The sequence below is a fragment of the Micromesistius poutassou genome (assembly GCF_964030765.1).
Source record: "Micromesistius poutassou genome assembly, chromosome: 7".
In the NCBI taxonomy this organism is placed as follows: Eukaryota; Metazoa; Chordata; class Actinopteri; order Gadiformes; family Gadidae; genus Micromesistius; species Micromesistius poutassou.
The window spans coordinates 2,105,448-2,119,967 of NC_140277.1; the positions used below are offsets into that span (position 1 = coordinate 2,105,448).

At 48.9% G+C, this 14,520-nt stretch overlaps 1 protein-coding gene across 3 annotated transcripts in view; it reads right to left on the bottom strand.

Moving 5' to 3' along the window:
* Positions 1 to 14,520, bottom strand: part of micu1 (mitochondrial calcium uptake 1) — a 34,602-nt gene that overhangs the window by 9,895 nt on the left and 10,187 nt on the right. Inside the window, exons 5-8 of one of the 3 annotated variants that reach the window (XM_084470619.1) lie at positions 14,041 to 14,084; positions 10,954 to 10,965; positions 2,195 to 2,309; positions 1,088 to 1,170 (exon numbers count right to left, since the gene is read on the bottom strand). In XM_084470619.1, the coding sequence (XP_084326745.1) occupies positions 1,088 to 1,170; positions 2,195 to 2,309; positions 10,954 to 10,965; positions 14,041 to 14,084 (254 nt within the window). Of the gene's footprint in view, positions 1 to 1,087; positions 1,171 to 2,194; positions 2,310 to 10,953; positions 10,966 to 12,912; positions 12,928 to 14,040; positions 14,085 to 14,520 lie in introns of all 3 variants that reach the window. The other 2 variants (XM_084470618.1, XM_084470620.1) reach the window with 2 other exon arrangements.

Sequence of the window (14,520 nt, forward strand, 5' to 3'; positions counted from 1 at the left end):
CCTTCATCAGTGAAACAGACGGGTCTCATTCGGCTCTCGGATATGCTTACAGTCATAGAGCAAAGAGAACAATGCCAACATGCAGAGATTGTCGTTGTTTTTAATGTCTCAGGTCACAAGGGTGTTGTGAGAGAACATCGAGCCTGGAGGGAACGCCTCCCCTGTGCTCCTCGACTACGGTCTGGGAACCGACAGCAGGGAAGGTGTCACAGAATAATAAACAAAAACATTTTCTATATACGCATGCAGCTGTGAACTCATGTATTGTAATTTATTGTATGACGTGTACTTTGAGGGTTACAATAAGACCTATCATTTAGCGTTCACCACGAATGACTCTGAAAAGCAGTGCCAACATTTAAATATTTTTAAATCCATTCAGCGAACAAAAGGCAACAGGCTGATTATCGTTTAGGGTGCGGGTGCCACTCAATGACATGCAAACGTAGACCGAAGCGTCATCGACACGCCCACTCAACTGGTCTGAAAGGCCGACATTCTACTGCTCATTCACATATAAGGTAGTTAACATTTCCGTCGGCTAAAATGCTACCTTAGGGCTAGTCTTTTTCCAGGATGTCCAATGTCAGGATTTGTCGTTCACATATATGGCCCGTCCAGAGAATAGCGGTTTAATAGTGGGCTGTACGTCTATGTGTGAAAGCAGCTAATGAGAAGCAGTGCCAATGCATCAACTGTATTTTACCCCAGGGCATCCCATAATAGAAGCGCTTCATTCATACGGGTTGGGGTTTTCCCCAGGAATCCATTCCCAACGCACAGATCAGTCAGGTGGGCTGTTATTATGACGACTCAGAGCACAATAAAATAAGTCAGCTGTGATACTGTTCAGATTCCATCGAGCCTTGTGGGAGTCATATTGATATGGAGTCTAATATGATAACACTTATCTTTTACCCCCTCCCCCCCCCAGACAAATCCCTGATAGCAATGCAGAAGATGAGCTTTATATTATAATATCTGACTGCATATCTGTGTGCGTGTGCGCGTGTGGTACTTCCATTCCTCTCCATGTCTTACAGACGTGTACAAAGGAACACACATGTGCCTTATCCACGGCCCCCACCTGCTCAAACTCCTCCAGATCGACCTCTCCGTCTCCGTTCAGATCAAACATCTTGAAGGCAATCTCAAAGTTCCTCTGGGGAGCTGGGGGGACACACACACACACACACACACACACACACACACACACACACACACACACACACACACACACACACACACACACACACACACACACACACACACACACACACACACAGATTGAGATCGTAACACAATGAATAGGAGTAGGACACAATACACGTCAGATTAGAGGTTTAATTCAGGGTCTAATCCTGACTCTCTTTCCAAACATGACTTCCAGATGGGAGGGCGGCGCAGACAGAACCGGCTCAGTTGTTCACTATGTGGCCGTGGTGTGGCTGAGGCGTCAGGCTCAGATCAGCCCATCCATCGGAATATGAACTAAGGCTACCGGTGCCGCCTTCTGTCAGTCGTCTCCCGTTGATTCACCCTCCCGCCCCGTCCCCAGTGGGCCCCTGCACACGAGGGGGAGCAGGCCTTCTCATCCCTCCGCATGATGAACGGCCGAGTCAAGCCGCCAGGACGGCAGCCCTCTGCACTTTAGGTGGAAGGGCAGCCCCCGTATTATTGTCCTTTATCGCACGTCTAAAACAAAGCGCTCCACACTCCATCACCATCCCAACACCGCTGGCCAGACTTCAGGTGCAGGTGAGGCGGGACATATCCATCTGGAAGGCCCCGGCTGCCTCCCAAGGACACTGCGGCGGTTCCGTTTCCTTCAACCCTTTTCCTTCTACCCCGGCTGCCACTTTGGTTCAAAGTTATTGGCAACTTTTGTGGCCCCCGTGGGGTCCATCGACTACACTTCACTTTTATTTCGTCGCTCTATATCAATTTGGTTTGCGGGGGGCGGTGGGGGGGGGTAATGGCATGAAAATAATCGTTTTGGACTTAAATTAATTGCTGCAGGTTTTAACAACTAACTCGTCATAGCGGGACCTATCTGGCTAAAAATATATCGCTATTGATGATAATTATACAGCCTTCACGTTGAAGAACTGAGACCGGTACCCCAGAACGGGCAGAACGGGAGACTGAATGGTAATGTATTCTGAGTGGAGCTGGCCCACTGTCAGTCACTTACTGGAGAGGACGGTGGTGAGGAAGATGTAGTCTGAGAAGGAGATGAGGCCACACTCTCCCAGCGAGAAGAATATACTGTCCTCGTCCGCAAACTTCTCCCGCTCCTGGGCTATCTTCTGCTCAACAGAGCGGAACGCACAAATGAAGGAGATGTTGCAAGAGGCAGAGAAAGAGCAAGAGAGAGAGATCGAGAGCAAGAGAGAGAGAGAGAGATTGCGAGAGAGAGAAATATAGTTTAGAACATAATATGTATGAGGCATTTTTCTTACCACTGGTCCCAGGGGTGATATTGGGGTGAATCTAGACAGTGAGAGGCCCCTGGCTGGGTGTGCGTGTTTGATGTAAGTGTGTATGTGTGTGTGTGCCTGAGGGCTAAACTCGTACATCATTTTTCCACTGACTACCCGGCCCGGGAGAACTACGAAGAGTTGTGCTTTAGGTACACATTCAAAGCGTGCTGACCGGAAACAGAGCAGCTGTCGTTGTGCTAGTGCATAAAGACTAGAGTAACTGTCATTGAGTGTAAACACTAGTGTAAATGTTGTACCTCTGGCACAAGTTGTAGGAAATTTAGGATTCATATAGTGCATCACTTGGGGTATCCTTAAGAGAAACCAGCCCACAGATTAGACTACCCTATAAATAGTACATTAATTAGATTTTCCCAAAACCTTCTCAAACACGATAACGAAAACTCTCCTTTTATTCTCCCGGTACTGATCAATGGAAAAACGACGATAAACAAGATCAGCATAGCTCAAACCCCCACACACACTGACACATACAACATCAAACGCGCACACACACACACAGCATCTCTACACATATTACACCAACATGGCAATTCAGCCCCATTGATACTAATTCACTAGAGGGAACCACACACACAACAGAAGAGCTAACACTATCATGCAAGTGCTGCATACACATGAAGCCAGGGAGGGGCAGGCGGCTGGGGGGCGATCACGTACTCACGAGGTCATTAAAGAAGAGCGGCTGTACTCACAAGTGTTTAACATACAGAGGCAACACGATGTCACAGAAAGACTGTGGCACAAAGACACACACACACACACACACACACATGTACACGCGAACGCCATCGATACACAACCACACTGATTACATCGAAACGACCTGGATGTATTAATAATCAACAGCAATGTTACTCTTCATTAGACGTCACTCGTGTCATCCTCTCTCACACACACGCGCACACACACACACACACACACACACACACACACACACACTAAACAACACATTTTTTGGTGACCATGTGTATATCCACAGCATTGCATGAGAGAGTCTTGATCGCATGCACATCGAACACTTGGGGTGACAACACTTAAGTCACAGCGCTCAGTGCCCCCCCCCCTCTCCAAGGGGAGGCGGAGGGAGAAGGGGGATGTAACTGAACACATAATACACATAATAACAGTGATTAGATAAGGGAACAGAGCATGCATGGAGGGGAGGGGGGGGATGGGGGTCACATGGCGTTACCTCCGTCTGTAAAAGGGTTCCATTTCACAAGGAGAGGAAAGGAGGAGAAAACAATTTTTGAGTTACAGTCAAGAACGACCTCCGCCATCTTAGGCAGGGGCCTCTGGGAAACAAAGACACAACAACGGCTTTATGACAGGTACACGCACAAACACAACACTCTTACACCTGGAATACAACATCAGACAGGACAGGTGTGAATATCTAGGATTATAGCATTTTTAGATTATAGTATACTACACACGGTAAGTATCATATATCTGCTTGACTTCACCATCCATCCTCTGACATATCTTTATTGCGATACTTAAATATATGATAGAAAAAAATCAATCAATCAATCAATCAATCACATTCCCCTGTGGACACACTCTCCTTCCCCCCCATGATATACCTGACCCGTCAGAGCACAGGGTATTGGTTTACACACGCACACCGTCAGCGGCGCCATCGCCATCCCACTTGAGCCCCATACCTCCCCGATTCAAAGATAGAAAATACACTTTCCACTGTAACATTAATTATGGATGTTCTCTTCATGCATAAGTGGTGGAGGGAGAGAGAGAGAGAGATCGGTGGAGAGAGGGGGGGGGGGGGGGAGGCGACGGGGCGAGGGAAGAAAGAGTTATTTCTGGCAGCAGTGCTCCTGTTAAAATATGCAAAACGAGGAGAGAAAAAGAGAGAGAGACGAACGAGACGACAAGGGGGAGATGGTTGTTTAAAGCTGGTACGTGACGGTTGTGCATGTCTGTTAATGCGTGTTTGAGAACAAGGAGATAGAGAGATAAATAGAGTGTGAGTGAGCAAGAGAGGGCTATGTCTCGTGTACACCCCGGCCCAGAGCCCTGAGACCATCGCACTACCACAGACAACGCAGACACAGCTCCGACCGTAACTCCACCATCCCTCCGCCCTGCCCATTACGCACAATCACAGGAGACCCGACCACAGTGGAGCTCATTATAATGATTATCACAACAGTGGCACAGCACTATTACAGCTCTCTGTACTGTGTCAAGGATAACCCCCCCCCAGCCCTCCTCCCACTCTCTCGCTCTCCCGCCTCCTCCACCCACTGTCTCCCAAGCCAAGTTCAAGGAGAGGCGAGTCCAGAGATCAGAGCTAAAAACTTGTATTCAGTGGGGGGAGACAGTCGCCGCAGGCCTCCAGACCAGCACACATTCACGGCGACGACAGCCATCCAACAGTTTCTCAATGAAGTTAATGTTCTCTCTCTTTAAAGGTCCCATGGCATGAAAATTTCACTTTATGAGGTTTTCTAACATTAAGTTGAGTTCCCCTAGCCTCCCTATGGTCCCCCAGTAGCTTAAATTTGCATTAGGTGTAAACCGAGAAGTAGCTATCTTACTCCATCTTTGAAAAAAGGATCGCTGAAACGCTTTGATTTGGCTTCCGGTCAAGTATGACGTCATACGGGACCAGGTTACCTCCCCTTTCTCTGCTTGGCCCGCCCAGAGAATTTGGCCCGCCAATGAGACAATGAGCTAGGGCCGTGCGAGCGCCACATGTGTGTGTGTGTGAATACACACACTGTAATGCAAGTGTTCTTTGTAATTTGGATAACCGTTCTGCTGTTGGTGTTATGGCGCATAACACGCAACACAATAACGCAAGCTTGCATAAAGCTCCCATTTGGTGAAAAGACTAGACTGCGTCAGGTTGGTCGAGAAGGAATTGGGAACCGCGACATGGAGGAGAAAAGGATTGTTGCCCAGGATTGACCGTTGAAGCCGGGCAGCCCCGGGGGCGGCCAGCGTGGCTCCGACGGACCATCGGAGCCCCGTTGAAAGCTGGCCGCCCCCGGGGCTGGGCGGGCGGCCAGCGTTCAACGGGCAGCCCCGGGGGCGGCCAGCGTTCAGCGGGGCTCCGATGGTCCGTCAGAGCCACGCTGGCCAACGGACAACAATCCTTTTCTCCTCCATGTCGTGGTTCCAATTCCTTCTCAACCAACCAGACACAGACAACCCCGGGCAACAATCGCGGGCAACAATCCCCTTCTCCTCCATTTCGCGGTTCAGTCTTGTACTTAATATTGACGTGGAAGTGGAAGAACCAGAGGCATCTGAGAACCCGACGCAGTCGTTTGAGATTCATAATATCATCCGCAGGCGCAAACAGCTTTTGACCATGATAATATATATTATATTATATAGATATCTAAATATAATATGATATTATTTAGATATAGAGCTCCAGGACTCCCGCCGGAGCACCCGGAGTGTTCAGTGTTCCACTGTAAACACTAGCGCATGGTACCGTGGCAACAAGCTGCTCAGGGCCACACCCCCACCCTCCACCTTGACCTGCCTCTAAAAAACGGCGCGTTCGTGGAGAGCTCATTGTGGGACTGGCTCGTAGTGGCTGTAACTCTAGAGTTACAGCCACTACGAGCCAGTTGAAGACGTTCAAGAAATTCAGCCTTGGTGCAGATCTGAATTTCTTGAACGTCTTCAAGTACTGTATTAGGGGCCCACTAATACCTATATTAAAGCATCCATAAAATAGCATGCCATGGGACCTTTAAGATTCAGCCATTGCCTTGTGACTGACGGACTGAGAAATCACTCACACTCTTTTGACAGATCCCTCCCACACACACACACACACACACACACACACACACACGTGCAAACGGATGTACACGCACGTACACACACGCATGTACACGCACGTACAATACAAACAAACGCATGTGCACGCACGTACACACACGTACAGACACACCCCCGCACCATGAAAATGTTAAGCCCAGGAGCATGTAACGATTGAGTGAGTGCAGTTGTGGGAGGCATGCTCTCTAGACTAGAGCATTTCTCTAATCCACAGAAGGCATTTCCCGCCATGCCCCAAAGTACGGGGTCATTAGCAATTTAAAATAATAATTTCCTCCGAGACACAAGCTCTGCCTTCAGTACCAACAACATTTCGCTACAGACCGGCCCATGTGCTGGTGCTTGTCTAATAAGCGAAGGATCTACAAATGGCTGTAATCCTAATTGTCGCAGCACTCTAGTTAATTAAACAGCACTTGGCTGTTGTTGAGTGTTGGGTGTGGGCGTATTGCGTAGGCTTTTGAACCAGGGCTGCAATAATCAAAATTAAGTATTGTTGGTAGAAACATCAGCAATGAATGCCGAACATCCAAACTCAAAATACATTGGGGATTTTCTTCACCGTCACACACATGTTCATCTCAAGTTGAGCTTTACTTATTGACCGGCAGGGTGAGCAGCCTGCCAAAGCTTCATCAGTGCTCTTCATATTTCTTCACAAATGTTGGAATATGTAGTGCACGCCAGGTTTTAAGGCAGCTTTAGGGATGTCAAAATAGCAAATTGGTTTTGAATTGGATCATGTTTGCATCTGTCAAACACATAAGCACATTAGCCCTTTTTCCTCATCTTTGCTGAAGTATGTGTGGGAGCATGGGCGTGTGGGAGCGCCTTCCATTTCTGGACGTGTCAGTCACACTAGAGCCAGTTCTGCAGGCTTGGTCCAGTTGACGGGGGCTCTCCACAGCACTGCCACGGCGGCAGTGGGAGCCAGGGGGGCAGAGGGAAGCACAGAGCTGACAGAGCCCAGGCCAGGCTTCAGGCAGCCAGGGTGGAAAGGGTCAGACGGGGCTTATCCCCGCGGTGGACCGGGGCGGGACCAGGAGGCAGCCCAGCTGGAATAACTCCCGTCCAAAACTTTTAGCAGGAGTCGCCGCAAAAGAGTCTCTCATGGTGAACGCAGCCGGCAGCTTGCGTGCAGAAAGGGATGATTCTAATTCCTGCTCATTTCACTTGAGTGGATTAGAAACACTTTCTAGCCACACAACCCGCAGATTGGTTGGAAATCTGTGTTGCATAACAACTTGCGACGGTATTCAAACCAAGTCTGCATTAAACACGCTGGGGTTTGGTAATATGACAAAATTATTTGGTTTCTTTGTATAATAAGTTGTGCTACGTTATGCAAATCCAGCATCCCCCTTTTTCAGTGACTGCAGACAGAAATTGGCCGGCGCTTTTATTGCCACATCCCCGCGTGCCATTATTGCTTTGATGGGCTCCGTTATTCGGCAGCTGGGATGAAAGGCAATGCATACATTGCACCAAGTCGTCCATGAAAGAGTCGACCAGACAGCTGGTCGAGTCAATTGAAATGTGATCCTTGTTAATTCGACACGACACGCCGTGCTATTTCTAATGTGGCCGAGGGTTTGAATGCAGAAATCAAATACATAGTTAATATACCATCCACCCCTTTTCACCCATGTAATTTTCCCTCCTGCCTTTATTGTGGAGGCATCGCCTTCATTAACAGCGCTTGACCAGTTGTGTGGGTGTCCTGTGTTTTTTTGGGTGCCAATGGCAGAGTTGGCTGGGTAGAGTTGCCGCTGTGGACATCACAAAGCCTCTTGTAATGCCCCAATTCCCCTGCTCTGTCACACATAATGGCCCCGAAGCACCCCGATAAGCGGCAGCGTTTAGAGGAAGGAGAAGAGGTGAGGACAGGAAGAACACACCTTTCACTGGCTCGGACCAAGATGGCCGGGAGTGACCGGGAGTCAAGTGGCCGTTAAAAGGGCGGATTATTCAACTGGAGGGGAGGGGAGGGGAGGGGAAGAGACTGCAGCCAGGCAGACAGAAGTATCTATTTTCCTCTTTGCTGGGCCCTGTGGGGGCCCACAGTGGGCTGATTGTCTACGCCTAGACCGACCCGACCCGGAGATGAAAACCTTCACTGCACAGCAAGGCGAATGGAGTCTGCCACTCCGGTTTCTCTCTCCACTCCACTGTGTGGAAATCTGAGCGGATCTATATGCAGTGTAACGTATACATGTAGTGTGTGTGTGCACATGTGGGTTTATGCGTGAATAATGGCTACCCTAAAGCAGCCCTTCTCCTCAGAGTACAGGTGTGTATGTGTACGTGTGTACTACTCATGTGTTTTAAACTCAGCGGTCCAGAAAGAGCCTAACAGGAAAGGAAAGAGAGAGGTGAAGCTAGGGCCAGTGACTGACAGGCGGCGCCCATGACAACAGAGGCGGGCGGGAGCGGGGGGCGGGGGATGCTCTGGGGTTGCTGTATCTTTGGAAGAAACTTAAGTGGAAAATGGGGGGAGGGGGGGCACAATGACCTATATAGGGCATCCTGCGAAAACGAGAGGCAGAGGAAGACTTGCGAGCCAGCGGACAACGAACAGGTAGGGTAACCTCACCGCCAGACCTACTGGCAAAGCCGCCCAAGAAAATACATTAAAGCAGAAAGGGAAATAGTGAATTAGCTCTGGGTCAGCCCAGGGGTAATGAGCAGCAGATGTGCTGTTAATAACGGGTGGATAATACTTTGGGGCGGAGTGGGAACACACAAAGGTATCCAAAGGGCACCAGAGGTCCCCAGAGAGAAGAGACGGAGGGGACGTGTGTCAGCAGACCCCACTGGGTACCCGGATGTACTGTTAGACGTTAGTGGTATAGGCCTTGGGTCGGTGTCTGTGTCTGTGTCTGTGTGTGTGTGTGTCTGTGTGTGTGTGTGTGTCTATTTTTGCACAAGAGGGAGTGAAAAGACAATTGGAAAGACAAAAAAAAAAAAAGAGAATCAAGTGTTTTGAAACCAAGATGGAGAGAGAGAGAGAAACGGAGCGAACGATGGTGAAACCGCCAACCGGACAGCTGGGCGCTGGGCCCTCTGAAACACAAGGAGTAAACACGACAGTTGCCGTGACATCACTGCTGTAGAAGTCTCCCATAGCATTCCTGGTGAGCGACAGGAGTCACGGGACACAGGGTCAGGGGACCCTGCCGCGGCGGCGGCAGCAGCAGCAGCAGCAGCAGCAGCAGCAGCTGTAGCAGGACATGGAGCCCGCCACTTGGTCTCAAGAGCAGCCACACACACACCAAAGAGTCCCAATGCTACAGAGGTACATGCTCGACAGTAAACATGCAGTGCTGAGGTCCAGGGCAGTCCAGAAAGAGGCGAATCAAGCACAATAGCACAGCTGGCTCCAATAGGGGGCCAACTTTCAGCCATTTCCTGAATCCAGACCGCCCTGTGACGCCACCATGCGCAGACAGGAGGCGCCACCTACAACTACTTTCACCCCGGTCAGGCACAGGCATTGAGCAGTACATGCTGGGGGGAGAGCATCAGCGCAAAGGCATGGGGAAAAGAGAGAGAGAGAGAGAGAACGAGAGAGAGTCTGAGAAGTAGAGAAGAGAGGGTAGTTTAGGAGGTTGTGACGGGGCATAGAGTAAGAGAGCTTTGCATCGACAGATACAAGTTAAGTTCTACGTGTAGGACTTTGTATAGCTGCCCGTTGCATCTCAGCTTTTCGCAAGACCCAGCGAAAAAAACGAAAGTATAAGAAGACGTTTCAATAATTCAGCAAGTTCAATTCAGCGAGCGTATGGCAGGCAGCTGTCCCCACCCAACCATACAATAGCAGGGGAGCTATGGTGGAGTAATTAGTGTGCATACGCTATGCACACAAACAACACAACACAATAGCGGGCGACGGCCTCCCTGCCACGGCTATGGAGAGGACAGGTTATGGCTTGACTTTTTATGGGCCTGACCTACAGTCTAGAGTTCTTATTATAACAAAGGGCGTCCGCAGCGTACCCAATCAGCCACGCGCTCTGGCGCCTCTATAAATAAATAAGGTGTGTAGTCTCCCATTACACTTTATATGACTAATAAAAGGGCCGAAGCCTATATTGTGTGTGGCTGGTGTGGCGTCGCTGGCCTACTGCTCGTCTGTTCTCATTACGGCACCGTTCGATCGCGGGCCTTCCCTCTCTTCGTGCGAGAATGAAGAAAAATGTGAGGCAGAACTCGGCTTGCTTCTTGACTTCCGTTTATACGCTTTTCAATCCATTATTTTGTGCCCTTTCTCCGACGCACTTCTGAAGCGTCAATTGTGGAGATGGCTCTGCTTAAAAAGAGCCTTGAAGAAGAATGCAGAAGCTGAGATGCAATACTCGGGAGAAGGGCTCCTGGGCCCCGTGCCCTCTGTGTCAGAGCAGGGGGACGGACATACACCCCCCGCCCTACACACCACCAGCACGGGAACAGTGGTCAGGGCAATTGAGGAACAGAAAAGGCAGAGAGAGCCAGAGAGAGAGAGAGAGCCAGAGAGAGAGAGAGAGAGAAAGAGATCGGAGGTGGGTGGGCGAGTATGTACACACAGTACAGTATTGTTATACAGGGGCACACGCACGCATGCTGTTCGGCACGCGCCTCATACCTGCCAGAAGTCCTGCAGAGAGGGAGGGGCACAACCGTGGATGGGGTGGGGAGGGAGGGAGGGAGGGGGGGAGGGGGGAGCACATGGACAGTTAAGAGGGGAGGAGGGAGAAGTGACAAGTAGGTAGAGAGAGAGAGAGAGAGAGAGAGAGAGAGAGAGAGAGAGAGAGAGAGAGAGAGAGAGAGAGAGAGAGAGAGAGAGAGAGAGAGAGATGGGGGGGGGGGGGGCGGCGGGGGAGACAGCAACAAAAGTTGATGGGGAACGGTTATCCACGGATGGGCGGGAGGGGGGAGGGAGGGAGTGGGAGGAGGAGGAGGAGAGACAAAAATGGTGGGATTACTTGTTATATGACGGCGAGCGGCTGCCCTCAAGAGCAAGAGAGATCAACAACTGTTAAAATAATAATCACAACGGGGAGGGTCACATGATGAGCAAATGCACACGTCAGGGGGGAGACGGCACACACACACAAAAGCACACACATAAACATGTGTTATGTATGTGTGCTCTGCAAGAGAGGACAGAATAAACATTGAGTAAACACCACACACACACACATATTAAAACAACAACATAAAAAAAGCTATATATACATATGGTTTACCATAAAACCACATACACACGCTTAATAATAATGTGGTTTACTTTGAGGGGGGAGAAAGGGGTTAGGGGAAGGAGGTTGGGGGGGGGGGGGTGGCAACTTAAACAGTTTTCTTACAGATTGAACCACCCATGTGTGGCATCACCGTATGGAGGAAGAGGCTGTTGTCTAACTGAAACCACAGCCAGCGACTGAGGCGACGGTGAGGTCATTAACGGCTAGTTCTCTCTCGACTTCTGCATGCGCCACCACCTTACCACACACACACCTGCCTTTGGAAATCCACGATTAACATTCAGGGCAGATGCGCCGGCCTTACTGCGGTCGCCATAATTGCATGTTCAGGATAATGACTCAGTGTGCAGAGTTCTAATTTTAATTAACGTGGAGTGGCATGGCGTGGCTTCATGGAGCGCACTGGGGCGTCCCACTCCTGCCGCCAGCCCGCGGTTGCTACTTAGCCAATCAGGCGGAGGCATGTGTCAGTGGAGGGGAAGGGGAGAAGAGCCCTCCAGAGGGCGAGCGGGGGAGAGGGGGAGAGAGAGAAGGCGGGGGGGGGGGGGGGGGGGGAGGGAGCATAGGCTGGAGCTAGCAGGTCCTTGAGGCTCTGTGGCCGTTGCAGGGAGACTCCCGGGGAGAAATCAAAGCCATAGATCAAGTTGCAGTCCCTGATTTGACTCGCAAAACCAAGGGTGCGCTGAGCCTGGAGATATGGCCGCCATTTGCATAGCGCTCACCACAAATCAGGAGCGGTCCATTGTAGCGACAATAGATCGTCTTCATGCCGGCTGCCTACGGATGTTGATGGCCCAACAAAATCTGCCTTCATGTCTGAATTAAGATGTGATCCAGGAAGGGGGAAGCAGCATGAGATATGGCCAAAATAAAAGCCTCTGCATAGTCGGGGGAGCCCGCGTCTGATGATGTGCTTGGGAACGCAACGGGGTGTATGCTGATGAACGGCCTGCGCTAGAGGAGGAGGTGGCTGAGGGCTGTGGGGCAGAAAGGCTCCCTGGTGTAAGGAACAGGGGAGGAATGTTGCAAAATGAAAATCAATAGGCGGGAATGGGAGGGGAGAGGCTGGTATTGGATGACGGTGTCGCCATAGGGGGCCTGATTAGGTCCAAGGTTCACCTTCTGTTATTGCATTTAAATAGGTCATAACGATGACTAATGTTGGGCGGCCCTCTTTTATTGATTAAGTGAGGAGCCACACCTCATGTAGGTTGGGTTCTCTGTACGGGCTGTATTTTAGTACTCAGAGTATTCATGTCAGCAATAAAGTCCAACCAAGCATTAGTAAAAGCAATGATTTGGCTCCCATGGATTCCCAAGAACAAAAAGTAGTTTGTCCTCACCATGCAGACTTTCATCTGAAACATATGAAGAACGTTTGGTTTGGTTTAATCACATTTTTAAAAAAATGCACCAAAATTTAGAGATACTTTCTGGTGCAGGTGGAAGAACTTCCTCTGCACCACCAGATCCGTTTCTTAGCCAACAGCTGTTTTAAGGACGAACATAAAGCGAGGCGTCTAAGGCAATGACTCCCCAGAGAAGAAGTCTGCTGAGTAATAGTTGGGAAAGAAATAATTACTTTTTAATAGAATTTCTGTGTTGCGAGTGTGGAGTATGGAAGCCGGTTAGGGGACTGGGATAATATCTTATTAGTTCTGGGATTTGGGTATAAGAGGAGATGGTCTCCACTGAGGGCATGCCACTGCCATTTTGGAGCGATTTATCCTTGCTCTAGCATGACAGAAGGCGTGTCAAGTTGTAAATCACCAGAGACACATAGCTAAGCTCTGCTACGGCTATCTGTCATGGGAGCTTTTTTGTGATTCAAGTGTATTTGTTGTGGAATGTGTGCATAAGGAGTTGTTAGCAAGGTCAAGTATTAGTGAAAAGTGTTTCAATTCGCAAAAGGCTAGTCAAAGTTAAAGATTGCATTTACACTATCGACAAACTGAACCGTTGAGCCCAGTAATAAACCATTTTATTAAAGTTAATTGATCGTTTGTTTAAATAATTTATAGTTGGTTTAAATTGCCACATAACATGAAAATAAAAAATGGAGCGTAATTATTTAGTACTGAAGTAGAAGTTAAGAGTCTAATAAAGAGGGTAAACATATTTGATTATATCCATTTATCAGACATGACAGGAAACAGTAGCCTCCACTTCCTGCCTCACAATTCCATTTAAATGACTTTGGTCTCTTGGCAAAGCGCCTGCAACTGTCCCAAAAAAAACAAGGCCTACAGCTGGTTTGATGTGTTGGCGAACGGAGAATAAACCCATATAAAGTATAATCACAATGCAACTACACTTAAGAATATTGTCTGGATAGGAATCCAGTCAGCCATTAGCTTTGGTTGAATTTGGTTGAGATTTGAGAAAAGAGCAAGGTGATTAGGAAACGTTTTTGAAGGAGCTTGTGGTTATTCCACTCGGTATCCCCTCTCTGTTTCCCCAGTCCAGCTTACCTTGCCATCGTAGCGCTTCACCATGAACTGATCCAAGCCCAGACCTGTAATGAAGAGAGAACGACAGCATGAGGGAATGACACTTACACGCAAAAAAGTACAAAAAAGTACCAAGACAAGCATTTTATAAAAAGGGCACCACTTTAAGATTGGCTTTGGCTGAAATTTGGCTTTTTCTTTTGCTTCGTCAACTGCCCCATAAGCCAAAGTAAATTCATAAACTGAATCCATACGTAATCACTTAATCCATAACTAAAAAGGAAAAATGCCAAACATGAAACAATACAATGATAAATGGCCAGCCTGGGCAACAATAAAGGAAAACTTGTACAGCTGCTCCCTTAACAAAACAACATGTTTTTAATGTATTTATCAAACCAACATCCATGTTTTCACTTTAATAAAGCATTACCACCGATCTTCACAGACAGCCACATGGCCCCGAGCATTTACTTAGAACTGGGGGAGACCCATTTCCAT